Source organism: Pimephales promelas, chromosome 10 (assembly GCF_988280905.1).
Source record: "Pimephales promelas chromosome 10, fPimPro1.hap1.1, whole genome shotgun sequence".
In the NCBI taxonomy this organism is placed as follows: Eukaryota; Metazoa; Chordata; class Actinopteri; order Cypriniformes; family Leuciscidae; genus Pimephales; species Pimephales promelas.
In genome coordinates, this window is record NC_142778.1 from 24,076,108 (window position 1) to 24,090,395 (window position 14,288).

Below are 14,288 nucleotides of genomic sequence, written 5' to 3' on the forward strand. Positions count from 1 at the left end.
AAACATGTAATCTCTCAGTTTTTCAACCGCAGAACAACGTCACTGCATGTAAACAATCTACATCACATTTGCCTCAGAAAAGCCATTCAATGTACAAAAACTCTTGTTAGAAAAAATAACTTAGAGCAGAGCATTATGCTAAATATTTGCACTATATTGCATATTCACTGTTTTTTTACTTTAACCGGTTCTTCAATATTTCATGTTTGAATAAGTCCACCATTTTAATGTGTATGTAAAAAACAAGTAAAACATCATTATTTAGTTGAAAATGTATTATAATGTTAATGTAAAAAGTTCCTTCTGTGTAATTTAAGTAGCTTGCAAATCAATTAATTTGAACCTTTCATATTATATTGATGTACCATCTGTGGTTCTCTCTGTAGTTTCCAGCATTAGTTGAGAGATTTTTTTATCATTATTATTATTTGAGGAAATTTGCTATGTACTGTACATGATCGGCCACAAATTAACTATATCGAATCAAACTGAATTGAAATCGTGTCAATGCCCAATAGTGTCAATTTTTTTTTTTTTTTTTTTTGCAAATGTGCAAATAAACTTTTCCGTTTATTTTCTTTTCAGAGTGCACCAGGCTGCTTAATTTACATATTAAAATCACACAAATGTTCTCCTACAAGGATTTAATTTGTAAACATGTCTCCTTTCTCACCACTTGTGAGTTTGCTGGTTTGTTATTGTAATCTCAGCATTCAATGTTTCTTTTCAAATCTTACATAGGATAAAAAAGAAAAGGAACTTGATGTACTTGGGAAAAGACGAAAGACCAGCCAGACTGGACAGTCAGAGGATGTAAGGCCATAATTTACTGGATCAATGTATTTGCAGCATATTGCCTTGTGTATGTACTTATCTAAATCTTTTCACTCCGTCTTTCCAACATCTCAGGAAGAGCTGCAGAGGGTTAATCGAGACGAAAGGCCCTCTATAGCTACAGCTCTGGCAGAACGTAAAATTGACTCGGCTGCAGCAGCAAACAACAACAACAAAGTGAAGTCAATGGCCACACAGCTGCTAGCGAAGTTTGAGGAGAACGCACCAACACAGTCTACTGGACTCAAAAGACAGGTGGGTTGAAGCTGCTGCCTAAAATGACTATTTATTAAATATCATGTTGGGCTGTCAAAATAAAATTAGAATTTTGAATATTTGCTGATTATATTTAAAATAAAAAATTACATTCTAATGCAGCAAAAAAAAAGGTGCATTCAAATTTTAGATGTGTGTAAGGCCACCTTATCAGTGGTGCGCGAGATGATGTAAGAGACGTCTCATTTGAATGCTTTTTTTTTTTTTTGCCTATCCAGTTGAGCCCACTTGATGTGGCGCTCATGAGTTTTTCATTCAAAACATTGCAGAAATAGAGAAGCTGAATGCGGAGATCTTTGTCAACACCGCAACCAAGCCGTTCACACAGAACACACAAGTAAATAAGTGCTAGATGGACACTTGCATTCTCATCTTGCAACAGAGAGACACATTTTTAGAAAGCCATGTAAAAGTTAAAACTGTGGGTTTTTTCCTCCATTCCACTGCATCATATTTTTATATGTAAAAAGTACTCTGTGTGATCTGCGCTTTGGCTCTTTGTATTAAACTATACATAAATACATGATGCTTTTTTGTTCATAATTGTTAATGGAATTTACAAAATTATATTTGACTCAAACATTAGTTAAAAGTTATAAAGTTTTTTTGTACATTCCGTTACGCGTTTCATTCTCAATTTCATGTGTTGAATTCATATTTTGCTCATTGCGCCCTCCTGTGGCCTCAGGAGACAATCCAAAAATCCCATTATCCCGATTCCTATTTTCCATTCCTATTTGAGCGATTTTATTTTTGTGGGCAGCACAAAACTCTTAAACCCATGTTGTTATGAGGGTTGTTTAAACAAAGGAAAGAATTTTGTCCTAAACTGCTTACTGCTAGAAGTGCTCTGCATGCTGAGATAGTTTGAAATGATCAGGTTTATAGATGAGAATTGATAGAATTCATGCTCTGGTTCATTCTGATGGAGTGTCCAGCAGGAATGACTGGCATGAGAGAGGATTTGGGAGCTTTTTATAGGAAGCTAAACCCTTTGTGCTCTGGATCCGTGTGGGGTTGATAACTCTGTTATCTCATGGAGCTTTGCAAGATAAGTGTTATCTGTACACTGAGCCCAAAACTTATGAACAGTAGTGTAAGATTTTTTTTTTTTTTAATTAGTACTGTTATTTAGCAAGATTGCATTCCATTGATCAAACATGACAGTAAATGTTAATATACACTCTGTATACTGTATGTTAACATTTATTAACACAAACAATCATGTTTTCTGATTAAATAAATACAGCATTGAGCATATGCGACTTGTTTTGCGATGTGTCTGTGGTCTCATGCATGGACTGGTTCATTTGTATATCTGCTCAATCATCCATTTCCTACTTCCTGCATGAAAACTGTTAGTTTGAAACACAACCTGGTTGCATGTTTTTTCCTTTACATTTTATTCATGCATGGCACATTACAGGTGTTTTTTCTGCAGTAAATTCATTTACTTACAGCTTGTATGTGCATTCCTGTCTTTATTTCTCATTTCTGTTCCTTTCCGTTCTCTTTCCTCAATCCTATGGATGTTAATGGCTTTGGCACATTCCCACTTTTCATTGGTCACTTCACCCATCATGTACGTGCTGATGGTCACAGGGGGACTCTATGCCTAATCTGGGGCTCCTGCTGACCCCATCTCTGCCCACCCCCTCTCTGAAAGAGTCAGTGCGGCTGGCTTCAGTCCCTGCATGGAGGAAGGTAAAGAGTGTAGTACATTCCCAGATTCCCATTAACATTACTAACAATGGTTGTATTGTTAGTCAGTTTTGTTGAAATGTGTCTCGCATGTCCATTTTTCCTCATTTAATCTAAATGCTTTTTCAAAAGCACGTTTCTTGTCTTTTTGAGTTGATGTAGCCTTATAGATCTTATATTTGACATGAAAAAATGTAGGTTAAAAAGACTTAAAAAGATCAAATTGAGGTCAAACATGTGACCAATCTTGTGTAAATTGTAAATCATTTGTAAAACTCTTTACATATACCAAATTAATGTGACATTCTGCTCGAGTTTTATGAATTATTGTTGGTATCAGTCAATCAGTCATCGAAAATATATCATCCTTCCTCCCTCATAGCTGATTTTTTTTGCGTCAAAACATAATTACACACTGGTGTAAAGTTTGGGGTCAGTTTGATTTTAAGGTTGTTGTTTTTTTTTAAGTCTCTAATGCTGACCAAAGTTAGCTCTTTCCGTCCGTCCATCCATCCTTTAACTAATTTATTCCTATGACTGTAAGGCTGAATTTTGATCCGTCATATAGTATTCTAACATGCTGATTTTGTGCTCAGGAAACATTTGAAGAGTTCGGATGCAAAAGCCTCTAAGTGCCATTTGAAATTTTCTCCTAGAATGATCATTTTTATCAAGCTTGTATATTTAAGTTCAGTAATTTCACTTAAATGACAATTAATGGGTAATATTCATTGCAATTTAAGTGAAATTACTGAACTTAAATATACAGGCTTGATAAAAATGATCATTCAAGAAGAAAATTTCAAATGGCACTTAGAGGCTTTTGCATCTGAACTCTTCATTTATTAATATTATCACTCAGTGTTTAGAATGGTTGTACTTGTATATTTTTGTAGAAACTATGATGCATTTTTTTAAGGATTCTTTTATGAATAGAAAGTTCAAAAGAACAATATTTATACAATTCTAACATGATAACGGTCTTTACTGTAACTTTTAATCAGTTTAGCAATCCTTGCTAAATAAAAGTACTACTTTAAAAAAAAAAAAAAATCTTATTGACCCCAAACTTTTGAATGGTAATGTAGCTTTATTGGTTTGGTATTTTTATTTGTTTTAATGATAGAACAGTTCCCAAACTGAAAGCGTGTGTGAATGAGAGGAAAGCATGATGTGTACTTTGAATTCATGTTTATGTGTATTCAGAGGCGCACACAGTTACAGGAGCAAATGAGTTTCCGCTATAAGGAAAGGCTGAAGTGTCAAACTCTCCTCTTCAAACAGGAGCAGGTACAAAGCTGTAGAAAAGACACCCTGCTTTTAAGTTTACAATATAGTGTCTCCTGTGTCCCTCCCTGTGTCTCCAAATGTAGTAACCAAGATGATAGACTCACAAGGAGATCATTTATCCCTCTGTGTACTTGTCTGTTGTTGTTAGTTTCCTGTTTGGCTAGGTATGCTCATGTATTGGAGACCTAGAGGCATATCTTTCCACACTGTACTTTGGTGTTCTTTGTTTTCGTTTCCAGTTTGATTGAGACGAATGAGCCATACGCTTTGATATTTCTCATTCTCAGATTGTCAAGATTTAGATGTGGTTTTGATAGCTTTGTCAGACATTCCATGTGCATGGGAGGTCTGTGTTTGTTAAATGTTACTAAAGTCTGGTTTGATTATCAGCTGTGTTTTTCTGCTTTAATGGCTCACTGTTTGTTTTCTAACACAACATTCCTGTCACTCGTCACTTTGGTTGTGTTTGTGTGTAGTTGATTGGATGTTTGGATGGTATTTTCAGGTTGTTGGTTTTTTTTTTCATTCTTCTGTCTGAGGAATGTGTGAGAGGTTTTGCATTTGTGAAATATTATGTGAACGGGTTTCTCCTCTTGTCTCTCTGAAGGCCAGCAGCGGGACTGAGGTCTTGAGGAGCTGCCCTAAGAAAACCATTCTCCTTTCTTCTTCCTCACCCTCATCTTCCTCCTCCTCTTCATCGTTTCTTCCACACACACAGGTGACACACTCCTGTCATCCAGTACTAACCTCAGCATCTCTCACAGGGGCTGGTTTTCTCCTTGTGCAGTCTCGTGAGATGAGCTTTTTGTAGGTTTTAAAGGGATGCTGGATTGTAATTTCACTTTTTTCATTTTAAATAGTGTGTAATGTTGCTGTTCTGAAAGTTCAACGTTAGCAGATAGCGTCTTTTAAAAATCAGGAAGTTTTATTGCCTTCAAAAACGACTCAAATGGGACAACGAGATACTTCCCGGGTTTTATACGGAACTAACCCATAAATTTACATGGAATATGCAAAAAAGGGGGCATGGCCATATTTCTGCGGTTTTGTCGAAGCTGTCAGGTCTTCTGTGTTCGGACACTGTAGTTCGTCAACAATGGCTAAAATATATGTTTGATTATGTTCCTTAAAATTACAATTGATAATCGCTTGGCTAATAATATGATGTGACTAATTTCACATTTATTATTATTATTATTAGGGCAGCCTCAACCAAAGATTTTTCTAGTCGACTTGTAGTTCATTGAAGGCAAGTAATACGCTGAGTTTTTGTGACGCGCTCCAGTTCATGGAGACCGAGATAGTTAGGGTGACCACCTGCTAATAAACCCAAGGGGGGACAAGGGGTATGTTTCTGAGGGACAATGTGGGACACTGCTTGGCGCGGCGGTGCCCCCATCCCACGGGAAGACTCTGATAGTGGTTTACCCCTATCTAGAATTGTTACTATTGCCTTACTGTTTGTACATGAATAATTGTAAAAAAAAAAAAAAAAAAAAAGCACATACCTTAGCACATACATTAATAATGCCCTATTCCCTAAACATCTGTAATTGCTGATATATTCTCATGAATAGGCCAAACAATGTGTATTTTTTTTTCTAAATAAAATGAATATTTTGAACATTCAATGAATTGACAGATGCACTTCCACTTACGATTTACTTTAGCTATTTAATTTGATTTATTTTTCATTACAATTAATTCACTTTAAATAAATAAAAATATAAAATTATAGGATTAACAGGAATTATAGTTCCTCAACACCACAGGAACAGTTTTAAAAAAAAGTCGAAAAAAAGTCTAAACTCACAACTCCAGAGGTTCACGGAATGACAAGGTGTGCTGTCATGACAACAATGAAAAAGTTGACATCAACCTAGTCAGCAGGTCACGTGGGAGTGGCAACCAGTCTTGGGGCATAGACATATGTCTATGGTCTTGGGGAAGTTCTCACTTTCTGAACTAGTTCAAAGTTTAGTTCACACATTTTAAAATGAACTAGTTCAGTTCAAAGTTTGCACAGAAATGTAAGATTGTTCCCATCTTCACCGACCTCGTTATAAAATCCGTTTAAATTATCATATGACGCCTTTGTCGACGGCGGCCGCGGTGCGACACTGGTGGCTTGTGTTGCCAGATTGGGTGTTTTTTTTCGCTACATATTAAGCCCTGTTTACGTTGAGGTTTAGCCGGGCTTTCGCCTGGAAGGCTCTATAGAAATCTGGCACCCCATTGAACGAAGTTAAACTGAGAGAACGTGCGTGACACCAGAATGAACGAGTTCACACGTTAATCAGGACAGGCAGTAAAACAATACGTTCAGTTCACCCACAATATGAACGAGTTCATGAACGTGAACGAGTTCAGGCACAACGTTTGGCAGCCTGGGTCTCGAGGATATAGACTGACCGACTTTTTTTTTTTTTTTTTTTTTGAGCAAGCATTGATTATGCGTGACACGGTCTCAATTTGCGGGACGCATGAATTGGGCTTCAAACGCTGTGCGCGCACGCGCTACCCGGGACGGGTGGTCGCCCTAGAGATAGTAGAAAGTGCAGTCTTATCAGAAATAAATGCAAGTGATCAAGTGAAAATGCAGCTCCTCCGTGTCATGCAGCTTTTCCAGTGGTGGAATGGATCATCATGCATTTGTTTAATTTTTGTTTTAGAAAGATAGGGTTGTTTAATAGTTTAGTCTGAGATACTCTATCTAATGATGGTGGAACTGATTTCTGTTTGTTATCTGCAGCATAATATTCACCATTCAGAGATAAACAAGTGTAATGGCGGAAGTGATGAAACGAATGCAATCCAGGACTTTTCAGTCTGTTACAGGGTAACCTTGAAAACTGCATGGGGCTTTTCTAAAAACATTGTCAATTTTGAAATTCTGTTACATCTTTGATAGCTTGCATGCATTTGTGTGTGGAGAACTACTCTTAACTTATTTTGTGGAATAAACACCTGCTATATTTTTCTTTTACAATGTTTTTGGAATTTCAAGAGATTCATTTGATAGCTTTCAGTTTTAAAACTACACATTTACAATTACAATGATGTATTAAACTCAAGCAAGAGTTTATGCTTTCATCAGCCTCTTTTTACAGGAAGATAACCCGCATAATGTGGACAAGCCAGAGTGCATACATATCCCTAGCATTCAAGAGCGAGCGGAGACTTTAGTTGCTAAGTTTAAAGGCAAGCCTGAAAGGAAGGACAAGCCACAGGTAGAGCAATTCAAGAGAAAACAGCATGCTTTTAACTAATGGATGACAGCTTTGGTCAAGAGCACCACCAGGTTAAAAACATTGATCATCGAACTAACATTAATGACACCCTCTACGGACACAGTGCAGTTTGAGTCACCATTGGCTAGTAATTTTTGTTTTATTTCACTTGCCAGACTTTTTACATGAAAAAAATAAAATAAAATTCTATATACATATAAAATATACATTTCAAACATTATTAAGTCCAAGTAAACGGTCTTAAATAAAAAAGAACAAAGAATCAAACTACAAGCAATAGCACAACTAAACACAATAGAACGACGATTTAGTGTTTTTCAGGTAGATCTAACAGTAGTTAGATACAGATTAATTAGATTAGGTACAGAAAGTAATCAAATGTAAAATAATTCTGCATTGTCTTCACTGTATAAAGTAAATATAGATAAATCCTTAATAAAATTACAACAGATCAGTGAAGAGCAGTGAGTGATTTTGCAGTGAATCTTTTGTTTGATTAACATTAAAAACACAAACAACAGCAACATTATTAGGCTGCTGTCACTTGTCATAGGCATAATGCACAGATACTCTTACACAAGCATTCTCTTTCTTGACTGTTTATGTTCACTTAAGACAACCGACTGTTTACTAGGATACTCGTTACGACAGGCATTTTAACATAATTTGGTGTGAAATTGTCCGTTCAAGCGCAAGAAGATGTGAAAGAGAATTCAGTTCAGTATTTGCATGCATCGAATGTTCTTGTATGTTTAAATAGGCAAATCTTAAAAACACATGCAAATAATACACTTTCATGACGATGCACCATGGGACAATGACCGTTCCATCAACTCTTGGTCATTGGGCAGCCCTGATTGTCCAGCACTGCATTTAGAGCTAGCCCGTCAATTCTCTTTACGTGGCATGTGTAAGCCTCTCTCAGTGTGTGTGTGTGATTGCGTGACAGAGGGCACTTAGCCAAGCAACAGTGCGTTTGCTTGGCTAATTAAAGATTTTTTTTAGTAACCTAGTATGAAATTTGGTTGCATATCTGAGTCATTTACTCGCATTGTAGAGGGTTGTTGAGTTATCTTGAACATTTGCGCCCCTTTTTTCCTGTGTATTGAAGTTAATAGTTATGTTTTTTCCTCACATCTTCTTTGTGAAGGTTATGAAAAAGCCATCACGGTTCTTTATTGAGCAGTGGCTTTTGACCCAAGGCCTCCGCCCTGAGCAATCCCTCTTTCCTTCTGACCTCCAGCATCAGGTAGCTCTGCCTGAGCATGGAGAAACATGCATGGACGTCTCATCTGCATCTTAAACACAAAGTTCCTCTAACCTACAGTATGATGGTTTGAATGCCTTATACTTAACTCTAAATGGCTCAAAAGGTTTCACAGTTTTGCTGTAAACGTTGATATTCCTTGTCCTAACTCCATGATTTTAAGACTGCATCTCTCTCACAGCAGAGGCAGATTTTGTGTTCTGATGATCACGTACCTTTACACATTCCCAGCATTCAAGAACGAGCTGAGAGGTTAACCTCTCAGTTTAAAGACAAACCACCAAAGCCTAAGGTGAACTTTCAGCACGGATGTCCTTGAAAACACACTCTTTTTCACAATTTTGTTTTAATAAACATTTGTGTGTGTGTATATTAATGTATATGTGTCATTCATATACAGCCCTAAATGTTGCATTTTAGCAGTTTGGCACTCTGTCATTATCACAACAAATTTAGCAAAGTTGGAGTGGAAATGTTCTAGGTTAAATAAAGCTAATATTCATGTCATCTTCACAGTTAAAACACTTCTTAAGTAGGGTAAAATCACTGTTCTTCTTCACTGACTTCTTGTGGCTTGTCTGTTTTATAAATGGTGGCGGCAGCAACATACACTTCCGTTTGAGGTCAGTAGCAAAATCTTTAAAGGGTTAGTTCACCCAAAAATGAAAATTAAGTCATTAACTACGCACCCCCATGCTGTACCAACCCCGTAAGACATTTGTTCGTCTTCAGAACACAAATGAAGATATTTTTGATTAAATTTGAGAGGTGGATCACTGCTACATAGGCTGCCTAAGGGATCGAAACTTGATGGCCCAGAAAGTCAATGAAGAAAATGTTTAAATATTCCATGTGACTACAGTGGCTCAACTATAAGTTTATCAAGCGACGATAATACTTTTTGTGCAAAAAAAACAAACAAACAAAAATTACAACTTTATTCGACTACTCCATTTCGTCCTTGTGGGCCTGAGACGAGAGTTCAAGAGATTTCCACGACGCATGTGCGAAAATTGCAATCTTCAACTCTACTTCAGTTCAGTTCTCACGCACGCATCGTGGAAATCTCTTGAACTTTCGTCTCAGGCCCAGAAGGAAGAAAAGGAATAGTCGAATAAAGTTGTTATTTTTGTTTTATTTCCGCACAAAAAGTATTCTCGTCGCTTGATAAAATTATAGTTGAGCCACTGTAGTCATTTTCTTCATTGACTTTCTGGGCCGTCAAGTTTCGATCCCTTAGGCAGCCTATGGAGGAGTGATCCACCTCTCAAATTTAATCAAAAATATCTTCATTTGTGTTCCGAATACGAACGAATGTCTTACGGGGTTGGTACAGCATAGGGGTGAGTAATTAATGACTTAATTTCCATTTTTGGGTGAACTATCCCTTTAATGTTTTTGAAAGAATCAAAACAACGTTATCAAAAGTATTATAATAAAATAATGTCATAAAATAAAAATGTCATAAAAAATATCTGACCCCATTCAAATTTTGAATATCAATGTTATAAATTGCAGCAGTGTTAATTGGATAATAATCGGAATATACCTCAAGCAGTGACCGATGTGTTTATCTGCGTTTTACATTGAAATGAATGTTGCTCGTTTAGTCAGAATTTACAAGACATGTTTGTTTTACAATTAAAGTTAAGCTTCATGTAGAGATGCTGTTGATTTCAATGGAAAATAACTTTGTTAAATCCAAAAAGAAATACACAAATAAGACTTCTATTGCAAGTGTTATTATTATAATAATACTGTTATTTTGTCACAGATGCTGTTGGAGGTTAGCTTGTATTTAACTTGCAACATTCATTTTAAGACTGTCGATTTGTAGTCTTTCTGCCTGCTGTTCATCTGTCATCTTAACTTTACTTTCCCCTCATCTCTCTTTCTGTCTCTGCATCTTTCAAAGTCTAAGAAAAAGCCATCACACTTCTTCACGGAGCAGTGGTACAGAGCGTGTGATGTGAGCTCTGATAGCCCTCTCCTTTCCCCCGGCTCTTCCCGGCAGGTAGCAATGATGCATCGAATGACTGCTGTGTTCTGGAGTCATTTGTGTGCATGGATGTGTTGGTGCCACTCTGTGAACCTTTTGCCTAAAGGCATCTCACTCCAGTCTTCACCTGTATATATAACCAGATGTGTGCATCAGTGTGTGAAGCAAAGAATATCGAAATACAACAACAAATGGACAAGTACTCTATGTTGCCATACGTTTTTACACCGCTATAAGCTGGATGTGACCTATATTCATCATGAGCTGCATGAAAGCTATTTTCGGAAACTAATCTGTGCTGCGTTTCCCAAAAGAATTCCATTTCCACCTAGTCTCACATTGCCAGACCTTCCAACTGATGGTGGAAAGTCTGGACATAGCAGTTTTCATTGGCCCAAGGCAACCAATCACAGTTCTTTTTGTTCCCTGTCACGTTTAGGGGTGTGAAAATGTAACGCCGTTGTCCCGTAAAACTCTTGGGCATGTTTTAAAGGGTCTATGCAGCAAACTTTACCTACACATACTTTTGAAAATCCAGCGTTTTGTTTATCCTGATCCTCACAGCTATAAACGCAAAGTCTTGTTTCTTCCGTAAGGGGGTTTGGCATCACCTTTGTGGGTCGTTAAAGAATGTAATGGAAATCCTGTAGAATTCAACCAATCAGATGATGACCTTGAATTTTTTTTTTTTTTTTTTTATGTGCCAAAATGTGCATCAGATGTTCAGTCTGTGGGTGTGATGTCTGAGGCTAAGACTAATTGCCACCAACTTAGTTTGCGTTGCTTTTGGGAAACAGCCCTGGATTTTCATGCTACATTGAAATTCATTTGAATTAGAATTGAACATGCTTCAAACATGACGATTATGTAGCACTTGCAACACAGTCTGAGTATTTCAGGAGATAAGTTTGCATCTTCAAGTGCGTGTGATGTTGTGTAAAATTGTAATTGTAGGCCGAAGGTTAACAGTTTTCCTTTGTACAACTTGACTGCCTCATTCTGAATTGCTTTATTTATTCATTTATATATTTATTATCTGAATTTAACTTTATTTATTTATTTTTAACTCTTCATTGTCTTGAAGCACTACCATTCAAAAGTTTGGGGTTGGTAAGATTTTTTAAATATTTTTGAAAATTAGTAATATTCTGAGAAAATTACAACTTCATTTTTAATATATATTTTTGTGAAATTTCTTCCTGTGATAACAAAGCTGAATTTCCAGCATCATTACTCCAGTCTTCATCGTCATATGATCTTTCAGAAATCATTATAATATGCTGCTCAAGAAGCATTTCTTCTTATGTCAAAAACAGTGCTGCTTTGTATTTTTTGACGAATAAAACGTTCAAAAGAACAGCATTTATATTTAGAAACATCATAACTGTCACTTTTACCGTCACTTTTATTTAATGGATAATAGAGTGCCGAAGTTACGAAGTTACAAAGCCTCTAAATATTTTCACGTTTTGATCTATGACAGAGCACACACAGTTATAACCTGCTTGTGTTTTTTTAACTTTATTTTGTCGGCTTGTGTTTTTTAAATTAAACTTTATATAGGCTTCAAAATGTATACATTTTGGATTAAGTTGTAAAGATCACAACTCTTTGTTGAACACAGATCTTATTTTTTTGCGATTTTCCAAAAGTACAGGCAAAATGCATTGCTTTTCGATCGAGGGAACCCATGCGCCGCTAGCTTCTGAGTTGTCCTGCAAAGCGACGTCATCACTTCGGCACTCTATTGCTAAATAAAAGCATTCATTTTTTTTTTTTTTAAATCTTACTGACCCTCGGAAACTACTAAAAGGAAGTTGCATCAAGTATGTTGTGGTGTAAAAGTGTCATTTTGAAGGTTTTTATTTCAGCTAACCATTTTCCTTTTTACCATTTTCTCACAACTTGTTTTGCACTTTGAATTGCCTTACAAATCGTGCCTTCTCTCATCTGCACAAATAACCATGCAAGAACATTTGCATTTAACTTTTGTTTTTGTATTTCTAACCCTCGAGTGTCTTGAAATGCATATGATTTCTTTAGTATATATAAAAAACCTTTACAAATCCCCCCTCAATTTTTCTTTTGTTCTGTTCATTACATGGATCACTAAGATGTACACAGGGGATGTGAGCTCACTGTCTGACTCTGAGCAAATAGCCAATCAGCTTCAGGCTAAGGATGACCCTGGTTCCTTGCTTGAGAAAAGGGATTTGGTAAGATTTATGGGTGTTGTAGTATAGGTGTACATCACTGAGACTCAATAGCACATTTTACCCTGGTAGATGGCCTACTTGTAGCACTGGGTATCACCAACTACTTGTGAACAAGATGATTAAGTACACTGAAAATTGGATCTACAGCAACTTTACTAGAACCTTACAGGAATAACACTTACAAAAACAAAGATGATTTAAGGTTTCATAAGGGTAAAAAGTTGTTTCAGGTATATAAATCCATGTTCTATTATTGCAACAGTTTTTGTTCCAAGAAAAAAAAAGACCCGCAAGAAAGGTTCACTGTATCATTGTTGAGCTTTTACTACTATCGCATTTATACATTTGTAAATTCATTTTTAGAATTTCAAAAAACCTGTTTTTATAAGGATTTTTTATTTATAATATTTATTAATCTGTTAAATTTGTATAACTTATTATGTCCATATTGTGAAATCTGAACACCCAGTTGTGTTTTCATTTTCAACTCCTCAAAAGAACAGAAAATCATGCAGTGTTTTGGTACACGTCTGTCTCTTTTGGTAGATGTCTATGCTCTTAGGTGCCACTCCTTCAGCTAAACCAACCTTTCTGTCTTTCTCTCCACAGGGTTCCTTGCGAAAGGAGTTCCCTCAGAACATCGGTGGCAGTGATGTGTGTTTCTTCTGTCGGAAGCGCGTCTACGTGATGGAGCGTCTCAGCGCGGAAGGAAAGTTTTTCCATCGCAGCTGCTTCAAGTGCGACTACTGTGGCACCACCCTCCGCCTGTCCTCGTACGCCTTCGACGTTGAGGACGGTATGAAATTAAATCCTTAAAACTTATAGAATGTCCCTCCTGATTATTTTATTCATAGCTACTTAAAAGTTACCATCATTTTTGCATAAACAGCTATTTTTCTTGTGTCTATGAGCTTAATTTTAAAGCTACACTGTATTAGTTTTACCCCCATCTAGCGGTGAAAAGGTACATGACCAGCCAGTGAATATTAGTTTCTGTTCCTCTCAATTCCGATTTTGTTTTAACTCCTACGGTGGCCAATGTAGTCTAAGAATAACATGGCTTCCAGTTCGACCTCGTCCATGAGTGTTAACTCAAACGTAAACGCGAAAGGCGAAGCTTGAATTAACGGGTATGTCCCACTTTGGCTAATGTTAAAAGACTTGCATATTTCGATTGTAATGTACTTTCAAGATGGAGGGGCAACATGGCGACCGACATTAGAACTAGAGCCAGATCGGCATATATCGGCCGATATTAGGCATTTTCTAAAATATCGGTATCAGCAGTTATAATAGCCGATAAATGAATATTTCAAAAATAAAATAAAAACGGATGAATCACGCAGATTATAACTGTAAGGCAATGTAGGGGCTAATTATTATTTTATTTATCAGGACTTTAATATATTTTGATGTTCCTCTGTTGTGTTGTGACAATAGAAACAAGTGTCTTT

The 14,288-nt window shown here is 36.6% G+C and overlaps 1 protein-coding gene across 5 annotated transcripts in view; it reads left to right on the forward strand.

Annotated features, from left to right (window-relative positions):
- The window catches only part of mical3a (microtubule associated monooxygenase, calponin and LIM domain containing 3a), an 88,967-nt gene that overhangs the window by 36,809 nt on the left and 37,870 nt on the right, over positions 1-14,288 (forward strand). For 2 of the 5 annotated variants that reach the window (XM_089116338.1, XM_089116339.1), the window contains exons 16-20: positions 742-813; positions 910-1,089; positions 2,713-2,814; positions 4,709-4,819; positions 13,444-13,630. In XM_089116338.1, the coding sequence (XP_088972464.1) occupies positions 742-813; positions 910-1,089; positions 2,713-2,814; positions 4,709-4,819; positions 13,444-13,630 (652 nt within the window). Of the gene's footprint in view, positions 1-741; positions 814-909; positions 1,090-2,712; positions 2,815-4,708; positions 4,820-6,853; positions 6,941-7,211; positions 7,332-8,502; positions 8,602-8,800; positions 8,912-10,534; positions 10,634-12,732; positions 12,835-13,443; positions 13,631-14,288 lie in introns of all 5 variants that reach the window. The other 3 variants (XM_039664450.2, XM_089116340.1, XM_089116342.1) reach the window with 2 other exon arrangements.